At 54.2% G+C, this 20590-nt stretch overlaps 1 protein-coding gene across 2 annotated transcripts in view; it reads right to left on the bottom strand.

The window, feature by feature from the left end:
• Positions 1-5096: 5096 nt before the first annotated feature.
• The window catches only part of SH3PXD2B (SH3 and PX domains 2B), a 59069-nt gene continuing 43575 nt past the window's right edge, over positions 5097-20590 (bottom strand). The window contains exons 6-14 of one of the 2 annotated variants that reach the window (XM_054288047.1): positions 19848-19873; positions 13858-13992; positions 12412-12516; positions 11736-11819; positions 10510-10627; positions 8862-9082; positions 8037-8086; positions 7749-7874; positions 5097-6931 (exon numbers count right to left, since the gene is read on the bottom strand). In XM_054288047.1, coding sequence (XP_054144022.1) covers positions 5447-6931; positions 7749-7874; positions 8037-8086; positions 8862-9082; positions 10510-10627; positions 11736-11819; positions 12412-12516; positions 13858-13992; positions 19848-19873 — 2350 coding nt within the window. In that variant the 3' untranslated portion in view covers positions 5097-5446. The remainder of the gene's footprint in view (positions 6932-7748; positions 7875-8036; positions 8087-8861; positions 9083-10509; positions 10628-11735; positions 11820-12411; positions 12517-13857; positions 13993-19847; positions 19874-20590) is intronic. The other variant, XM_054288048.1, reaches the window with a different exon arrangement.

Here is a 20590-nt window from a genome sequence, read left to right as displayed (position 1 = left end):
GAGAGCTGGGTTTGACTACTGGCCTGTTCCAGCCCTGTGCCAGCCCTGTGCCAGCCCTGCCATCCTCCTCCTGCAGCAGGCTGTGCTCACAGGGCACCCAGAAACCTTTTGCTTTTTCCTTGGAGTGCTGATGAACATTTTTATTGAGCGTATCAGGAGAGGCTGCTGTGACCTCTCAGCCACGGCCCTGCACGAGGGCCCAACGGCTTTGCAGAGCCCTTTTTGGAGCCCTTTTTGGTGCCACTGGCTGTGCCACCACCCCGAGCAGAGCCACTGCACCTTTCACTCCCACCTTCCTTGAGGAGGAGCCAGGGCACATCCCCTGCACCTGGAGCTGTTCTGGACCTCCCAGCTGTCCTCCACCCCAGGGAGCACAGGCTCTGCACTCCCAGGGATGTCCCAGCCCCACGCTGGCAGATCCAGGTCCAGCTGTGGGCAGTGGGCACAGCAGTGCCAGGTGTGTCAGCCCCTGCCTGGGCACTGCCAGCCGTGGGAAGCCTTTCCCAGGGGAGGAATTCAAGGAGAGCTGTTGGAATGCCCAGCCTGGAGCAGGGCTGGGCCATGCCCAGGGTGCTGTCCCAGCTCCAGGGGTGCCCTTGGTGCTCCAGGGAGCAGAGCCCCCTTTGCTCGGTGCCACCTCAGGGCCTCCAGCAGCAGGGTGGGTGCAGCCTGGCTGGGGTTGTTTTGGTGTTGCTCTGTTTTGTATTTTTAAGCCAGCAAGGAGAAACACCGAATCCACCCCAGGAGCTGTTCAGGACACTTTGCAGAGGCTGAATTTTTGCTGTAGCAGCCAAAACCAGTTTGTAAGAAGGGGCAGCACCCAGTGAGGCCAGCAAGGAACCAAGAGGGATGGGAGAGCAGTGGACCTGTGGCCCTGCCTATCCAAGAGCAACAGGAATTTTCCAAAATAGGCCTCAAAAAAAAAAAAAAAGAAAAAAAAAAGATTTCCAGGAAAAAGTAGCCTCTTACAGATTTCATTGTTAGTATTCGTATTGCTATTTTTTTTAAACAGTCCAATGATATATGATTTGTACAGAAGATCTGTTTGTGCCTTATAAGGGTGTCTGTGCACTTTTTATCCTTTTTAAAGCAACTTTTAAAAAAAAAAAAAAAAAAGATGGGGGGAGAAAACCTACACAGATCAATGGTAGTTTTATAGAATTTTGTGTTCACTGAGAATCCTGCTTTATATATATATATATATATGTATATACATATATGTATATATATAGGAGTGAAAAAGTGTTTATTTCCATGGATTTTCCCCTCCTCTCCTCCTTAACCTTTGTTTGAAATTTTAAGGAAAAAAGGAAGAAAGGAAAGAGATGGGGGAACTCTTTTACCTCTCCCCCTTTCTGAGGCAGTTCCTCTCTTGTTGTTACCTTTATGATTCAATACTGTGACCTGTATTATCTTGTTGAAGCTGAATCAGATTTTGGACCTCTGTATTAGGCTTTTCAAGCAAAATTTTGGGGGGCCTGGGGAGGGAGGGCATCGCACGAGGGAGGGAGCTGCACCTCTACATGTCAGTGCTCTATAGTGTTCAGTGCTGTGTGTTTTCCTTTTGTCCATTTACCTGTTTTCCATGAATATAATTTTGACTTGTTTATGAAACAAATAAACCTTTGGCTTGTACAGAGTGCTCTGGAGTGCTTCAAAGAGTTTGAGCTGGGGGGGTGAGACAGCCTTGATTTGCAAAGTGAGGAAAGTGATCCAGAGGGGCAGAGGCTTCCAAAATAATAAAAAAAAACTTTACAAACCTTTCCTGAGCTTTGCTTTGCCCCTAGGAGTCACTGCCCAGTGGCTGCTCACTCCCCCCATGGGCTGGGAGGCTTTGCTGGCTCATTTAACCCTGCAAATCCTTGGAAGTTTGGGGGACAAGGGTGTATGGCAGGGCTACAGAGGTGGAAGGGTTTGGTGGCAGTCACAGAGAGCCCTAAATTTCTTATCCAATCTCCAGCCTGGCCCCCTCCTGTGCCCTGCTGGGATTGTGGCAGCCAAGGTGATACAGACATAGCAGGAAGGTTGATTTTCATTTTTTTCCTTTTCTCCTTTTTCCTTTTCCATTTCTTGTTTCCTTCCCCTTTTCCTCTTCCTTTTCCTTTCCTGCTTCCCTTTCTTCTTTCCTTTTCGTGTTTCCTTTTCCTCTAGCCTTTTCCTTTTCCTTTCCCTTTTCCTGTTTTCTTTCCCCTTTTCCTCTTCCCTTTTCCTGTTTCCTTTTCCCTTTCCTTTTTTTCCTTCATGTGCCTCCTTCTCTCTCTGCACTTCTCCAAAATCACCAAACTCTGCTGGTCTGAGCCCACAGTAAAAACTTCCACACTCCACTGCCCCATTTGGTGCGATATAAAGTCTGGGCACCAAGGAAGACACAAGGAGCTGTCAAGGTCCCCATGAGCCTCCCTACCCTACATCTGACAGGATGGACAGACAGACAGACAGACCCCAAACCAGCCCTGAACACAAGAACAGCACCCCAGAATTCCACCAGCCATACACACAGGTTCACCAGGGTGCTTGAAACCAGTCAAGCAGTTTATTTTTGTTTCTTAAAAAAAAAAAGGAAAACAAAAGGAAAAAAAAATCAAACCCAGCAAATAAAAATAAAAAAATCCATCCCTTAAAGGTGAAGGTATAGACAGGGCATGGACACAGCTACATCTACCTTCTGCTGCCCCCCACCCACCCACAGTAATGGAGATTTATACACATTATATAATATAGAGACACATGGACAGACAAATGGGCTTTGGGAGCCTGGCAGGGGCTGGGCACTGCAGGGCTGATGCCCACCCAGGGCTTTGGGAGCCTGGCAGGGGCTGGGCACTGCAGGGCTGATGCCCACCCAGGATGTGCCCAGCCTGGCCTGTCCCCAAATCCCAGCTCCTGGGCCCCAAGCCTTGGCACAGCCCCTGCTCTGGGAGGCTGGGCTGTGCCTGGAGGGGGGCTGCCTCTGAATTTGGGGTGCTTTTGGCCACCCTCCTCCTCCTCACGAGGTAGGCAGGGAGGTCAGGGAGGAGAGGCAGCCTGGCTTGGGGCACAGGTGGCTGCAGGAGCACAAACCAGAGGGGGGACAAAGCCCTGGCAGCCCAGCGGCTCCTGGCACCTTCCCCACAGCCCCTGGGCAGGCAGGAGGGTGGAAAAGGGGTAAGGCTGCAGGTGTGGGGACCTCCTGAGGGGGATCCCACCGGGCTCTCCCTCCTGGAAGCTCTTTGGGAGGAAGGGAGAGCTCCTGCCCCATGCTCAGTGAGCCAATACAGTACTTGTGTCAGGAAAACGGAGCACGACCAGTTCTGAGGCTCAGGCTGGGAGGGGAGAGGGAACAGCCCTCCTCCAGAGATGAGACCACACAAATAGCAGAGCCCTCTCTGAGGAGAGCCAGGGCACAGAGGTCTCTGAGACAGAGCTGAGATGAAAAGGCCATTCAGCAAAGGCAGAGCAAGGACACGGTGCCTGGGAAAAGGACACACAGCCCTTCCACCCCTGTCAAGAGCAGGGATACAGGTCCAGCCCTTCCCACGTACTGAGGGAGCTGCATTTGGCTGTGGAGCAGCTCTGCTTTAACTCATCCTGTCCCCACTCCTTTCCAGAGCAGCAGGGATTGAGTGGAGCCAGGCAGAGCCAAGGCAGAGCTGTCCCAACCCACCCAGGAGCACATCAACACCTCCCGACGTGCCAGCAAGGAGCTTTGTTATTGCACTGCCTTGCAAATGCGCTGCTTCTGCCAGCTCAGGTGAGTCAGCCCATCAGGGGCTGATGTGCCACCGGAGGAAACCGCAGGTGGGAGGGAGAGGAATCAGCCACACACCGGGGTGAGTGAATTCCCATCGCCAAAAATGAATTCTGGGGCTTCTGGATATGAGGATGGTCAGGATTTCTCTACCAGATAAACCTGCCCCACTGCCCTCCCAGAATGACCACTGTTTTTTCTGTATGCAGACAGAGGGGTTTTCACATTCCCAGGGTGGAAAACATGGACAGAGAAGGAAGTAAGCATCTGGGGGAGTGGAGAACGCTCCTTCAATTCAGCCAGCCTCAAATTAGAGGGAAAACTGTCATTATTTTCAGCAGCAAAACAATGTGGCTGCATTGCTCACACTTGCAATTAGGCCAGAGAGGGCAACAGGGCTTGGTCAACACCAAACCTGACCCTGCCTTGGCAGGGATGCTGGACTGGATGATCTCCAGAGGTCCCTTCCAGCCCCAACAATTCTGTGACTCTGTGAAACCCACAGACATCCGGGTTTAAAGCTCTTCTGGAGAGAAATGTGGCCCTGAAGCTGCAAATAGGCAAGGACAGAAAGGAAGAAAGCAGCACTGGGGAACAACAGCTCATCCTCCTGCTGGGATAAGCAGCACTGAGGGCAAGGCAGGAATGTCAGCATGGAGAAAGCCCAGGCTCTGCTTGCCCAGCAGCCCCTCCAAGCCAACCTGGCCCACAGGGTGAAATGCAAGGACCTGGAGGACAGGCAGGAGGGGTGACAAACAAGGCAGGCAGGCCCTGAGCACCAGACACACCTCAGAACTGGTGGTGATGAGGAGCTGAGCTCCCGCATTGTGGATTGCACTTGATAAATCAGCACCGAGGGAAGGACCCAGCTCCCGTCAGCCCGGGGAGCTCAGTGGGTCCTGGAAGGGGTGGTCCCCTCCTAGTCCAACAGGCAGGGCAGTCTGTGTGGGGAGGAGAGCAAAGCATTCCCTTTTCCAGGGGTTTTGGGGTCGTTCTGGTCCTCTGTGCCTTGCATAGAATTCCTCAGCTCCGGAAGCAAAACCCCTCTGATGTTTGGTTGCAGTACTGCAGGGGAGAAGCCTGAGAGCTGTCCTGGAGCAGCACAGCAGGACCTGGTAAATGAGGGGGTATTTTTCCCTATTTTTTTCCATCAGGAGGATGTTGAAGTTAACACTTGTCATCGTAGAGCAGGGAAGAACCAAGGGATGATCCCCGTGCAGGGAGAGCATGGCACACAGCCCTTAACCAGAGACAGAGCTACAGGAACATGTTCTCTGCAATCATTTCATCCTTTTTGCCACATTCCTCGTGGCTCTGCTACATCCCTGGACTAAGCAACGTGACCTGCAACTCTTGGCTGTGATCCTGAGCTTCAGGGAAAGGCAAATCCTGCTGTGATTCCTTGCATTGGTTCCATTCCACCTGGCTGCTGCTGGATTTCTCTCCAGTTCACCACAGAGGTGGCAAAATGTCACTCAAGGTCCATCTCCCCAGCACAGAGAACCACGGGAGCCGAGTCCTTTGGGGAATGTGAGGAGGAGGATGGGTACAGGGAGCACAGGGGTGAGGAGAGGAGGCTGAGCTGCTTCCTCCAGCTGGGAGGCGTGGGATCTCCAATTATTATCTTCTCTTTTAAAGCCAGCCTTACAGAAAACTATAAATTAATCTGCTCATTAAATACTCAGGTGAGAGACCAGGGAGCCTCCAGCCGTGGAGCAGCTACGGCTTCTTCCGCAGGTAGTTGGAAGGGATCCAGCCCTCCCAGCACGGCCCCCCAGCCAGGACCCTGCAGAACCACCAGCCACTGCTGTTCTTCTCACGAACTTCAAACAAAGTCCCTTCTCTGAAGCTGTTGGTCTCCTCGTCACCTTCAAAATCCGCCACTGCCACGTACAGAGCTTCCCTGGAGACGTCGGGCCCGGACATGGCGGCTGAGGGCCTCTCCCTGGCCTCCCCTCTCTCCACGGGTTTGGAGATGACCTTTGGGTTTATACTGCTCCTGGCTTTGGCTTCGTCCTGCATGCAGGCAGCGAGGAAGGGCTTGGCTTTGGGAGGGACCAGCATGGGCCTGCCTGGCACTGCTGAGGGCCTGGCCTCGGGAGCCTCCCGTGAGGGGGCCCTGGGCTCGGCGGGCATGGCCGCAGGAGCCCCCATCTTCTTGGGAGGGGGAGGCCTGCGAGGGGGCACCACTGGGCGCTGAGGGGCGTCCCTGGCACACGGGGGGCTGGCTGGGCCCAGGGGAGGTTTGGGCAGTGCCTCTTTGGGGGCAATGTCCAGCTTGGGAAGGGCTTTGCTCTCCGTGCCCGGCCGCTCCGGAAAGCGCCCGCAAGGCTCTGAGGAGAGCATGGCATTGCTGAAGGAGCTTTCCCCAGCAGCAGGGTCCTGCTCTGAGGGCTTCTCTGGGCACTTGGCAGGTCTCAGCTTGCTCCGCAGGCTGCAAATGTCCAGTCTGTCATCGGCTGGGGGTGGCTCAGGCCGGGGGGACGCGGCGGGTTTCGGCCTGATCTGAGGTCTTGACTTCAAGAACAGGTTCTGGGTGATGGGCTCAGGTTTGTCCTCCACGGGCTCAGCTTTTGGCTTGGTTGGCTTGACAATGGGCCGGAGGTTTGGCTTCTTCACCTCCTTGGCCGACACCTTGTGTCCACACTCCAGCCCCATTTCATTCTTCAGCTGGAAGAGTTTGGCCTTCTCCGCTTTGAGCTCCGGCTTCTTGCTGTCCTTCGGGGCTGCCGACTGCTTGGGTGGGATCATGGGCAAAATCATGCCTGGGGGCTTGGGGGGAGGCCTCTGCCTCTCTAGTAACTCTCCTTCTGATTTGATGATGGACTCCTTCCTGGGTGGGAGGCTGGGCTTCTCCTCCGTGTCGCGGTCCGAGATCTCCTCGTAGCCCCCGGCAAAGGACAGGTCCCCGCTGTCAGGAGCCTCCTTCCCCTTCCAGTCCTTGCCCCACCTGCCAGTGCAGTCCATGCCGTTGGGAGGAGCCTCTGGCAGGGGTCGGCAGGGCCCTGTCACCTCCTCGCTGGCGCTGCTGCCATCGGTGTCACCGAGCCGCAGCTGTGCCATCTCGTTGGGAAGGGGAGCCAGGAAATTGGGCCTGGAGGCGTTGCTGGTTTTCTTGTACTTGTCAATGAAGGTGGCAGGGGCCCAGCCCTCCTTCTCCTCGATCTGGATGTACCACCAGCCACTCAGGTTCTTCTCAATAACCTGCCAGGGGGAAAAGAGACCTCAGACAGCCGCTCTGCACTCAGGGGTCTCAGAATGATGGCAGGGTGACACACGGCCTTGTGCTGCTCCAGCCAAAAGCCATGGAATCCCATCCTAAGGGGAGGGACAGCTGGTCCTGGCTGCCAGGGAAGGAGGACGACTGAGGAAGAGCTGCTGAGCTGTCTCTGTCCCTCCCGGAGCAGGATGCTGGGTGCTGGCCACAGCGTGGCACTGTTGGAGCAATGAAGCAGCAGCAGCAGCGATCCCGTGTGGATCCCACCCTGCCCAGCCTGTCTGCAGCTCCAGGAGTGGGGCTGGGGCCTGGCAGGGGCTGAGTGGGGCAGCCCTGAAGGAAAAATCCTCTTAGAGAGGCGTAAGTCACATCCGCACACAGAGAAAGCAAAATCCCATCTGCAGGAGGGGTTCTGCCAGCAAAGAGGGTGTGCCAGGAATTTGGAAGGGCTTTTAACTTTACACCTGGCCTAAGAAAGAGGAAAAACTCCCATCTCCAATGCCATTTGTGGTGTGGGTTTATTTCCATTTGCTCAAACAGAGCACTCACACTTGGGGGACAGGAGGCCACCAAGAACGGTGTGGGGCCAGAGTCTCCTGAGCTCCTACAGGTTTTTATCCCACTCTCAGAGTCTGGAGTGTTAACAGAGACAAAACCTTGCCTGCTTTGCACCCAGAGCACCATGGGGAGCAGATCTCCCTGGCCTGGAAGGGGAGCCCTGCCCAAAAGGTGCCAGGGCAATGGGAGCCAGGAGCACTGCCCTGAGGTGACAGTGAGTGTGTGAAGGGAAGGTGACAGTCTCACCTCTACTTTCATTCCTGCCTGGAAGCTGATGCCATCAGGGATGGTGGTCTGGAAGTCAGCAATGGTGTAATATTCCTCTTCCACTTGAGGGGGGACAGGAGGCTTGGGCAGGTTCAGACCACGGGGCTGGGGCAGGAAAACAGAAAAGCCATCAGTGTGTTTGTAGAGCAGGTGTGACACCACATCCAGGCATGGGGACAAGATCCCAAGCAGCCACCAGAGCTCCTTGCAGGGCTCCCCTCCCTCCCCCTGTGCCACTGCTGCCCTCCCACACCAGCTGGCACTTACTATGGTGAGGTCTCGGCGAGGAGGTGGCCTCTGCCTCATCTTTGGGGACTCTGTGGAGGAAGAATTCCAGATGCTGTTGAGTTTCTGGCTTTTGAGCATGTGTTCATGACAGACAAGTGAGAGACAGAACAGAAAGGCAAGGACTAAACCTGTCCCAGGGAAAGGAACCTGAAGGAGGAACCCACCAGCCCAGAACCCATCAGCTCAGAACCCAAAGTTCAGAACCCAAAGTTCAGAACCCAAAGTTCAGAACCAATCAGCCCAGAATCCTGAGTGGCACAGGTTACCCAGGTCTCAAGGGTATCCCAGCTTTCAGGTTCTCCTGGGAAATGCAGCTGAGGCGGCCACGTGAAATTACTTTTGCATTGCAGGACTGACCCAGAATCATGGAATTGGCTGGGTTTGAAAAGACCTCAAAGCCCATCCCATTCCACCTCCCGTCATGGCAGGGACACCTTTCATTATCCCAGGTGTCTCTAAGCCCTGTCCAGGCCTTGGGCACTTCCAGGGGCAGCCACAGCTGCTCGGGGCACCTTGAGGCTCTGTATGGAGCCCACCTGAGGCTGTGTTTGGAGCCCACCTAAAGCTGTGTTTCAAGCCCACCCAAGGCCGTGTTTGGAGACCACTCAAGGCCGTGTTTGGAGCCCACTTAAGGCCGTATTTGGAGCTCATCTGAGGCTGTCTTTGAAGCCCACCTGAGGCTGTGTTTGAGCCCACCCAAGGCCATGTTTGAGCCCACCTGAGGCTGTGTTTGAGCCCACCCAAGGCCATGTTTGAGCCCACCCAAGGCCATGTTTGGCCCCACCCGCCCCACCCAGCACTCACTGCGGCGGATGTCGGCGCTGGGCAGGGCCCGGCTCTCCAGCCTGCTGTCCCTCTGGCCCCCCAGCCCGTCCTTGTCCCTGCTGGCCAGCAGCTGCTGCCTGGAGATGCCATCCAGCTCCAGGGCACTGGAGTGAGCCGAGGAGCCCAGCTTGGGTGCGAAGCCATCTCCATTGCCCTTCCTGAGGTAGGAGGCAGGGGCCCAGCCCTCCTGGCCCTGGTACCTGTGGGGACAAGGACAGCAGGGTCACCGCACAGAGCCCCTGGGACACACCAGGAACCTGAGCCCAGAGCTCAGCACGCACTTTGGCAGCTCTGGGCAACAGGAGCTCGCCAGGCTCTCCATGGCACCAGCAGAGCTCCCTCATGGCTAATGCTTCCACAGAAGCTGGCCCCAGCCAGGGCCAAGCAATGGGAATGCTGTGAAGCCCAGTTTTCACCTCAGCAATGGCACCAGTTCAGGAGTGAAGAGCTCTGGCAGGGAAGGCAGAGGGAAAAACAAGAGCACTGCTGCTGGGATTGATGTACCTGCTCTTTGCAGAGCACAAGCCCTGTCCCTGCTGGCAGCCTGGATCCCTTCCGCGCTCTAAATCTGTTCAGGAGAGAAACCAGCCCTGCGACCTGACTGAAAAACCACATCCACAGTGCCCCTGCCATGCCAGACCCTCCCTGCTGGCTGGGCTGCAGCCACCTCCTTCAGATGGCACCAACTACAGAGCCGGTAATTGCCTCTGGAGCTCCTGTGGCAGCTCTCCCGTGCCTCACACGGCAGTGGATGTGTTTCTGGGGCTCTGCTGCTGCCAGGAGCACAGGTTCAGTGTGAGGTTATGAAAATTGCAGCGTGTGCTCCCACCCTGAGCATGCCCGGCCGTTTGCTCCACCACAGAGAAGAGAAAATGTTTTCTTCTTCCAGCAGAAAACAAGCCTCAGCTGAGGATGGGCTGGAGCCTTTGGCACACAGCAGAGCTGGCCCAGACCTGGCCACTCCCTGCAGGAGCCTCCAACAGAGCCAGGGGATGCAGCCAGGCCTGGGGCATTCCTGGGTTTCCCCATCAGCAGGATGTGACACCCACTAAAGCTCTGCTGGAGGACACAGCCACCTCCCTGTCACAGACATCTTCCATGAAAAATCCTTTCCTTAGGATTTTTCCTCCTGAGAAGCTGGGAGGCCTCAGGAACAAAATGTGAACATTGGTTATCTGCTGCTGTGGAATGCAACAGGTGCATCTGTGATTGGTCTCATGTGGTTGTTTCTAATTAATGGCCAATCACAGTCAGCTGGCTGACACAGAGCCCGAGCCACAAACCTTTGTTATCATTCTTTGCTATGCTGTTCTTAGCTAGCCTGCTGATGAAATGTTTTCTTCTATTCTTTTAGTATAGTTTTAATATAATATATATCATAAAATAATAAATCAGCCTTCTGAAACATGGAGTCAGATCTCCCTCATCCAAGAACCCCTGTGAACACCGTCACACCTCCGAGCACAGGAAACCTGGGCAGTTCAAAGATTTTCAGCCAAAGCTGTGCTTGAACATCAAATCTGTCAGGATGGAGAGAAATGAGCTCTGGAACTCTGCCCTCCCCAGCTCACAGACTTGCCTTGGGACTGGCACCCCACAGCCCCAGCTGCAGTGCCTGGGACAGTACCTGATTTTCCACCAGCCCTCCAGGTTCTTCTGGGTCACCACCACCACGGCCCCTTTGTCCAGGTTCATCTCATCCTGGTCTCTTGCAGTGTAGGGGTAAATCACCGTGTACTTCTCCTCTGGTGGAAAGAAAGAGCAACTTCACTGAGGAGCTCTTAGATGGAAACCTGGTCCCAGTTGGACAATGGCTATGAAGTGCTTTATAAAATGATAATTCTTGTAATTTAGGTGCAAACACACAGAGATACATGACCATTCAAAGGGAAATGACAGTGAAATGTATTTGGAAATGTAAACTTTGGTGAGCTGCTCTGGCTCAAGAAGTTCTCTAAAACAGTTTCTCCTCTCCCTTAGGACTAAAGACTTTTCACAACTTACACAGAAGCTCTTTCATGCATCCATTTCAGCTCAAATGTCATTCTTAGAGTCTTTAAAGAGGAACCATCCTCTGTAAGGGGAGAGAAATCCCACAGGCATGAGGGTACACACAGAGGTGCCCTCAAACTCCTCCAGAGCAGCAGAACATCACCATTTAATCCCCAGGACATTGGTCAAAGCCACATGGGGAGCCTGGAGAAGAACCTGATGTCCTGACCACCAGAACAAGGGATGTTAAGCAGGAATGTGAATGTTCTTCCCTTCAGGAGGAAGGAGAAACATCCTAAAAGCCATGCAGCCATGTCAGACAAATGAGTCCCATCCATCCTCCCCTCTCCCTCAGCTTCCTCTCTGGAAGAAACACAGGGAAATAACTGCCTGTGCTTAAGCAGTGCCTTTACAACAGGGTGTACACCTTTTGGGGAAAATTCTGCCTCCAAAATCCACCCCTCTGGACATCCTACATCCCCACCACACAGGTTTCCTGTATTTATCTTCTGGAAGGCTCTGATTTCCCATCCCCTCCATGCAGAGGAGACGAAGCAGAGAATGTCCTGTCACATCCAGCAGGACCTTCCCCTCCTGACCCCACCCTGAGGCACCAACCCAGGTTACTGCAGGAACTGAGGCAGCAGCTGCAGGAATTCTGCACATGTGTGCTGGGGGAAAGCAGGAACTGCAGTTTCTGAGCCCAAAACATGAGAAGGAGGAGCTGAGAGAGGAGAGGGACGTGCACGAGGGAGGGGAAGGCTGAGGAGCAGGGGTGGGCTGACACATGCACAGCAAACCAACATGCACACAAGGCTCCAAGCACAACACAGGGGCACCAAGAAAGTCTCTGTGCTCCACCTTGAGCCCATCCAGGGGTGTACAAGTCCCCGAGGGTGCGGCGGCGGCCGAGGTGCCTGGGCAGGGACCAGTACCTCCATGGCACTGGGACAGCACGGGGAGAGCAGGAGAAGGACGAGAGAGGACGTGAGGAGGTGGCACTTCATGTCCAGGAGGAGACAGGGCTGACACACAGAGTGGTGCAGAGGCTCTGGAGCCCTCCCCAGGCTGAGCCCCCCAGACCAGGGGCTGAGCCAGCTCCTGCTCTGCCCTGGGCACACAGAGGCACTGGCAAGGATCTGTTTGTTATCCAGGGGCACCTGGGATTTGCTCCAAGGACAGGCTGGACCCTTGCCTTTCCCACACTGTGCGCTCTTTGTCCTGCACATGCATTGTCCAAGGAGCTGGGCTTTGCTCCTCCTGCAGGGCAGGTAAAACAGCTCCCTGGGCTGCAGGGAGGCACTGGGGGGAGCATTCCTGGGAGCTGGCACCTCTGTGGAGCAGCAGAGAGGCCAGTGGATGCAGTGTCCAGCTGCCCCAGTACTGCTGCAGGACCATTCCTGGGGTTTTGTCCCTTTTCCCAGGTTTGCTTCCTGGGTTTTGCCTCCCCCAGGCCCGTGCCCTGCCCCACTCAGGGAGGGTGATGCAGTGCCTCCAGCAGAGGAAGCTGGGGCAGATGCCTCCAGCAGCTCCTTACCTTCATCAGGCTGCATTGAGAACTCATCCTGGACTCCATCCTGGGCCTCCAGGCAGGTGGCTGGCACCCAGCCTTGCTCCTCCAGCGTGCTCACAAACCACCAGCCTGAGGAGAAAACAGCAGGAGGCTCAGCCAAGGGCTCACACCAGCCAAAAACTCCCTCCCTCCCTCCAAACCACGTGCCTGGGGGGCTGGGGCCCCTTTCTTGCATCTCCACGGGAAGCTGGGGTGACCCCAAAGCAACAGAGCCAAGCACAGGAGAACTGCAGCTGAGTGACATCTAAAAGTACAATTCCCTCCCCAGGAAAAGCAGGAGAGGCTCTGAGATCTGAATGGCTCCAGCCACTGCATTTGCTGTTGGATTTTTCTGCCCCTTCATGGTTCATTTTCCCTCAGTGTGGGTCAGCAAGGCTGGGCTAATTAGCAGAGATGAATACCCTGTGTGTGAATCGATGGCTGAGCCCTGCTGCGCTCGCCTTCCCTACATTTGTGGAAACAGCAGAACTGAAAAGCCACGAGCAAATGCAGGATTTAAAACATCAGCTCTCCCAGTGGAAGCCCAGCCAGCTCCAGAGAGGCCACAAGCAATTCTGGGCCCCCCTGTGTGTCCAATCAAAACCAATGCTTGCTGCTCGTTATTAAAAGCACAATTTGTGTCTTTAGGGGGGGGAAATAAAGACTGAGTATTACCCTCAGAACCCCCCAGTGAGTCATTTAGAAAGACAACTAGATTGTCAGGGAGGGAATCAGCTACCTGCATGGGAGGGAAAAGCAGGGCTGACCTTTGATAAATAAATGATTTTCCACAGCTTTTGAGCTGGCTGTGCTAATCGTTTCATTTGCTTCAGGGTTGCTTTTATTTCTCTCGTTCTCAAACAGAGCTGCTGGTGCAACTGATCCTCTGGCAACCAGCTCTCCAGAGCTGCTAAAATCCATTTTCATTTAACTCCCCCCAATAAACAACTTCTGTAAGCTACAGGGAATAAATTCTCCAAGCCATGGCTCAGTCCCTTTGCAGGGAATAAATTCCCCACGCCACGGCTCAGTCCCTTTGCAGAGGTTAAGAGCGGGTTTAAGTTTTGAAGCAAGCAAAGCACTCAGCTGCTGCCCACAGGAATTGTGAATACAACAAAGGGGTTTTCATGGGCACCACGAGAGTGTCCCCCTCTGTCACTCACTAAACCCAGCCTGCCAAGCCCAGGCATGGCTTTTGTTCTCAGCACACATTAGCCAAGTTTTCCAGTACAAGAAGCACCAAGACTGAGGAAGGGGGACGGCGCCGGGCGCTCGGTGGGGGGAGTCAGCCCTGCAGCCTCATCCACGCTCACAGACCAGAGCTGCTTCCTTCACATCCCACCTCAGCATGCCTGACGGCTGTTCTGCTTCAGGAGAACACTGACAGCCCAGGAGTGCTCCTGTGCAGCCACAGAGCCCAGCTCCCTGTACCTGATTCGTTCTTCTCAATGATATCCACCACCTGGCCCACGCTCAGGCTGATCTCCGAGCTCTCCTGCTTCTGGTAGTCGGCCACCACGACATACTGCTCCAGCACCAGCGGCTCAGCCGAGGCACAGTCAGCTCCTGCACAGGGAGGGGGACAAAACCGACCCGTGTGCCAGGTCAGCACTGTCCCCAGGGCACGGCCAGCGCCACCCAGCAGCTCCAGGACACCCCGGGGACCCCGGCGTGAGAGGGGTGAGCCAGAGCTTGGGGCAGAGTGAGGGGCACAGAGATCAAACCAGCAGCCAGGTGAGGTGGGGACAGCCAGGTGACACCTGCTGCTGCCCACCAGAGCCACCCAAGCAACCTCCACCAGCACAGGAGCTCGCAGCGGGCTGGATCTCCCTGGGGTTCTGGGGACCCTCCTGAGCACATCGGCTGCCCCAAAACACAGAGCCTGCAGCGGGTTCTGCTGGGCTGAGGAGCCCCAGATGGGAAGGGTTTGTAGGATGGAGGTGTTTGTAGGACAGGGCACATCCCCTGCCCTCCCAGCCCCGCTGTGCTCAGTCCCTTGGTCTGCTCTGCTCCCTGCCCTGCTGCACATCCTGGTCTCCTGGCAAAAAAGGGGGAAAACACCCCGAGGAGGGGCAGGGAGGGCAGAACACAGTGGGAACACAGCAGGAACAAAGCGCTGCTGTGGCAGCAAGAGGAGAGGCAGGAGCTGCCGGGAACGGAGCTGGAACGGCGGCAGGGGGCACTGCGGGATAACCGGGACAACGTGGGATAACCGGGACAGCATTTGTATGTGCCATTTGTAAAAAAGAACTTCAGAAAGGGATTGTTAAGGGTGTCAGGGTCTGCTGTTGTACCTAGAGCCCCTGCTGGACCCAGAATTGTGTTTCCTAGCAGACACTTCTCTGTCTGATTTGAATTTTATACCAAAGGGGGAACAATTGTTCAAATGCTCTTTTGCTAAGGGGGAAAGATGAGCAGGTGCATTTCATTCAACCACTATTGGAATGTTGTGTGAGGCCATGAGAGGCCCTGGTATGGGTGACTTGAGGTCATCTGGGGTTCCTTGAGGTAATTTGGGGTTCCTTGAGGTCACTGGAGTCCCTGGGAGGCATTGTTTTAGTTCATCTGGGGTCACTGGAGGTCATTAGAGCATTTTTTTAATTGACCCAGGGGTTACTTGAGGTCACTGGAGTATTTTTTAATTGATCTTTTAAATTGATCTTTAATGCCCCAGAGATCTGGGCTTCCCAACAGGAAGAAAAGGATGGGAGACCTTGGCTATCAGGAGCCATCTACAAGGATTACTGGGCTAATATGAACTCTCATTGTCCACTTTATTCTCTGTATTTACCTGCCACACCTGGTGCAGAGACCAGGAAAAGTCAGGAGGGGGTGTTTCAAATGTTCCAGGGGGTTAAAAAGTAGAGTTTGTAATGACAAACTGAGAGATGAGAGGAGGGGTTGAGAGGAAAGATGTGTGCTAAGGTGCCACCCTCATCCTGAAGGACAAGATCTAGCAGGTCCCCAGGACTCCCAGGACGTCCTGCTGCCTCCTGGAGAAGTTCCCCTGTTCACAAGGTCACAACCTCTCCCAGCTGCTCCTGAGAATGCCAGACCACAACCAGCATAGAAATGTGTCTGCAGGGCAGTGTTATTTCAAGGAAAAGGAAGGAAATGTCCGTGTCCATAAGCAGCACCCTGCAGAGCTCCAGGTGAGCTGGCCAGTGCAGAGGATCTGTTCCTGCCCAGGAAAGCTTCCTCCACACCAAAACACAAAGGTGGGGCAGCAGACAGAGCTCAAAATAGCCCTCCAAAGTGAATGGGGGATGCTGGGACTATCTCCTCTAGCAGCTCAATTAAAGGTTTGTGCTTAAAGGGATCTGAGCATCTACCCAGCCCCTGAGAGAAGAATAACAACTGCAGGAAAAGATAAGTACTCCCCTTTCTGCCTCCCTCCTGTAATTACACCCGTGCCTCTGAGGCTATTTGTAGTTTCAGCAGCCAATTCTGGATCCTCCAATGTGCCCATTAGACCAGAGGAGAAGTGGTAAACCGAGCTTGGAGGAAGAGGTAGGCGTTCATTTCGGGAGCATTTCACCTGCCCTAATCATCCTGAACCACAAAAACACACCCTGGAGGGAGCAAAGCATCCTGAGCACAGCCACACCTGGGCTCCCCAAAATAGCAGCGGTGTAAAGCTGCCCAGGGAGGTGGGAGAAGCACCAAAGCTCTGAGCTGGGGAGGGGAAGAGGAATTCATCCCCCAGAGAGGGTGTGCAGGCAGCTCAGGCAGGAGCTGGGCATCCTCGGGTGGGACAGTGACACAAGTGTGGCCTAGAGAAGGGGAATCCATCGAGGCAAAGGCCTTGGGCTGGGCTGGCAGAAGTGATGCTCGCCCTGGATGCAGGAGGGGCACTCAGCACATCCCAGAGCTGACCCAGGAATGCTCACAGCACTGACCTCACCCTCAGCCTGCCCAAAAATCCTTGCAGGTTTTGTTTGGCCAGAAGCTTGGCCTTTCACACAAGGGCTGAGATGTACAAACCCAGCAGGAAATCTCACAGATATGGGAGTGCTTGTGATTTTTCCTTTTTCCTTTTCCTTTTCCTTTCCTTTCCTTTCCTTTCCTTTCCTTTCCTTTCCTTTCCTTTCCTTTCCTTTCCTTTCCTTTCCTTCAAAAGTGAGGAATTCCTGACAGAGCTTGGCCACTGGTGCTCCCAGAGGGAAACAAAGAGCTCAGCACTGAATTAGGGGCACAGGTATTTGGGTTTGAAACCTGTTGTACATTCCAGCCTTGGCCTAATCTCCAAGGCATCTCTCAAAAATGTCATTTTTTGGATGAAGTCCCTTCCTCCTCTGCCTGTGTGGGTCAGATCCGGAGCTCTGAGGGCAGCCCCTCTTCTCCCAGCCCTGAGGGGTTTGGGATCAGAACTGCAAGGGGGATGGACCTTCCTCCTGCTCTCACTGAAATGGGCCCTGAAGGCTCTGCTGAATTCTTTGCAAACCCTCTCATCTCCCCAGGGATCCTTCCAGAATGTGGAAAACAATCACATGGAAATCCCATCCAGCAGTGGGGCTTCACACAGCTCCCCTGAGGCTCCTTCAGTGCCTCTCCTCAGCCCAAACCCTGCAGGGACATTTCCCAGCACAGCAAAAGGGACGTGGGCACACAAGAAAGCAGCTAAAAGCAAACTGGCAAAGGGGCATTTGAGGTCTCTGCCAGCCTCCTTGGGCAGCTCCACCCAAATAGAAACCCTGGAGGCAGTTCCAGGCTCGCCTGCACCAAGCCATGGCTCTCCATCTGTGCTTTCTGTGAGAGGCAGAGAGAACAGAGACGCTCCAACAGGCAGGGCACTGATGGCGTGGCTGCTTTTAGACAAACCTAAAGCAGGGGCCAAGGCAGAGCCCCAAGTCTGGGATAATCTGGGATGATCCACCCCCTGCAAGCTGTGCAGAGCCCACGCCTCAGGCTCAGCCAGGTGGGATTGCAAGTGCTGTACAAAAAGCTGAGCAAAGAAAGCTGATTTTATTTCCAGTGCTCACACACACACCAGGCCCTCCTCGAAACTCCAAGTGTCATCTGAGTCCCGTGGTCACCACAGGAGCAGCACTTTACCCCACTCTGCATCCCAGTGTTTGCTCAAATCCCATTTCCAAACCCAGCTTGCACTGCCAGCGCCTCAGAGCTCCTTCCAGCACTGCTCAAGAGCAGTTCACCCCCTCTCAGGCAATTGGGAAATTGCTTTTTGGACAATCCTCGTGATTGTTGTTTGTTAGCAGATGTTGGATGACCCCTCCTCAGGGACATCCTGGATTGAAGGAGTATTTTTTGTGCCTTGCTGCACATTTGCTACCTCAAACCAGGCCTGGCCTGGGGACCCAGTGAACCACCAGGGATTTCCTCAAGGTTTAGGAGTTGGGGTGACAGCAGCTGAACCCAATTCTGTTTCTGCTGCCAGGAAATGCAAGGCAGTGAGATGAATCTCTGAACATGTCTGGCACGAGGCACCAGCCCTGTGTGAGGTTACTGAGAGCAAACACCTTTCCCTGGTGGCTGCTGCCAGGGCAGAACAGCACATCCCGCCCTGCCAGAGCTTGGATGTTATCCAAACTCTTCCTTCTCACTGGAGAACTCCTGCTTCTCTAACAGGCAGCGTCCTTAAAGTGAATTTTGTCCTCATTGAACTGAGTTATGCAGCAGAAATTTTTTTTCTCTTCTTCTCACCCCCAGAGAGGCCTCCCCTTCTCTTGTCCCCAGCACTTCAGAACAGAGCCAGGCTGTGCTGGCAAATGGCTCATGAGGGTTTAAAATGCCCATCCCAATGTCCTGCTTAGACAGGGAGCAGTCAGAGACTGAGCACAAAATGCTGCCAAAGGTTTGAACAGGTTAAAACCCTGTGAGCCCCACAGGAGAGCACTCAGCCCATGAGAGCAGATCAAAACCAGGAGCCCTTACAACACCAGAGCTTCCCACCTGCCTCCTACTGTCACAGGTGTATTTTATGAAAAATCCTTTTGTTAGGATTTTTCTCCTGAGAAGCTGAGAGGCCTCAGAAACGAAATGTAAACATTGATTATCTGCTGCTGTGGAATGCAACAGGTGCATCTGTGATTGGTCTCATGTGGTTGTTTGTAATTAATGGCCAATCACAGTCCAGCTGTCTTGGACTCTCTGGTCAGTCACAAGATTTTATCATTCTTTTTTATTCCTTGCTAGCCTTCTGATTAAATCCTTAATTCTATTCTTTTAGTATAGTTTTAATATATAATTTTCTTTTAATATAATATATATCATAAAATAATAAATCAGCCTTCTGAAACGTGGAGTCAAGACTCCCATCTCTTCCCTCATCCTGGGACCTCTGCAAACACCATCACACCCTACCACCAACCTCAGTGAAAACATCAGCTCCTGGAGGAGGGATAACCCGCATCTCCACTGGAAAGGGAATGGAGTCTTTGAGTCCTCCTGTGCCTCTCCTGCCTCCTGCAGGAGGAACCCACTTACCCACAAGGGGGTTTGCTCACACGGGTGATGCCAGTGCCAGTTTTCTGGTCAAAATCCTTCCCAGCACTGATTTCAGCAGGATCTCCATGCAGCCAAAGCTCAGACCTTCCTTCCCAAAGAACCTCACATCATTTTTATACCTTCTGCAGCTCCAGGAGCTGAAAGACGCCTCCTTAACCCACAGACCAAAGGCCCTTCCACTCCTGTCTCCTGCTCTTTCTGGGAAGCTCAAAAACCCTAAACCACACCAACCAGGGGGTTTTTCAGAGATGTCCCCCTCTCCTGAGGAGCAAGGGCAGAGCATCCCAGACCCCGCCACCTTCCCAGGGCTCCCAGCTTGTGCCATGGTGAAGGAGAACATCCAGCTGCACCAGGAGACCTCCAGCCCCACACTGCCCTCCAGGCAGTTCAGACATTCCCCTGAACCCCTGAAATATTTCATCCCCAGCCCTGCAGACCCTCAGCAGGACCTGGGGCACGTCCCCTGCCCGTGGAGCTGCACCAAGAGCCAAGCCCTGCCCCTGTGCCACCACCCCGTGTCCACCAGCCACCACAGAAAGGCACAGGGGATGTGACAGCTGCTGGCAAGGGTGACAAGCCTCCTGCCCCCCCAGCTGAGCAGTGTCCCCAAGAAAGGCAGAGCAGAGCAGGGCAGGAGCAGCTGTTAGTACCTCTGTGCAGGAAAGAGGCCGTTCTCTGGATAATCCCTGATGAGGAAAAGGAGGGGAGAAAGGCATGAGGCAGGGAGGGGATGCTCTGGGGGTACAGCAGAGCTCACAGCACCTCCAGGGCAGTGCTGGGAGCTGTGGGCATCTGAGCCACCTTGGGTCAGGGGATATGGGGTGGGGGCCCCACAGAGCCTCAGGGATATGGGGTGGGGGCCATGGGGAGGGACCTGGCCCCACAGCAGGAGAGCTGGCCTGCGGGTGGGAGCAGGAGATGGTGCAAGCAGCAGAGAGGAAAGGAGTCCTTACCAGACCTCTTCTTCCCAATGGGCTCCCTGAAAAAGAGAAGGAAGAGTGTCAGCAGAGTGAGGGGACAGTTGGGGTGCTGGCTGAGTGACAAACCCACCCAGGAGCGCACACAGGGCTGGCTCTGGTGGGGCCACTGACCCTCCTCACCCAGCCACTGTCTCCATGGGCATCACCCACCTGCAAACAGCCCCTGCCCCTTCCTTTCATTTCATAATTTGATGTTTTGTCCTTCCCAGGCTGAGCTTGGCTGCTGGCCTGGCCTTGCAACTTCCACCAAGGCACCTGGTACCACCTTGGGCACTCATCCATGGGAGTGTCAATAAAAAATAAAACCAAACAAAACAAAACAAAATAAAATAAAATAAAATAAAATAAAATAAAATAACCAAGATGGAGTGGAAACAAGCAGGACATTGCTACAGAAACCGAAGCCTGTTGAGTTCAGAGATCACAGAGTGTGCAGAGACCTTAACACCATGTCCCAGGTGCAGAGACCAACAGGGGAATCTGGGACAGAGCATCCCAAAGATTTCTCATTGCAGAGCTAAATCAGAGTTAATTAATAGTCCCCATTAAAACTGTCCCAGTTCAGAGGTGCCACAGGGAAGGGAGGCGAGGCAAGGCCAGGCTGGAGACCAGCAGGTGGGGATGGGAATAACTGGAGTTCCTGCCCTGCCTTCTGCTAAAGCCATCACTGTAACTCATCCCCTGCCTCCCTCCCCTGGCTGCTCCCTCGGAGCGAG

The sequence above is a fragment of the Melozone crissalis genome, unplaced genomic scaffold (assembly GCF_028551555.1).
Source record: "Melozone crissalis strain CALT ecotype California unplaced genomic scaffold, PUWL_Pcris_2 ptg000061l_1, whole genome shotgun sequence".
NCBI classification, from domain to species: domain Eukaryota; kingdom Metazoa; phylum Chordata; class Aves; order Passeriformes; family Passerellidae; genus Melozone; species Melozone crissalis.
Note: the sequence above shows the minus strand (reverse complement) of the source record. Positions and strands in the feature narration are given on the sequence as shown.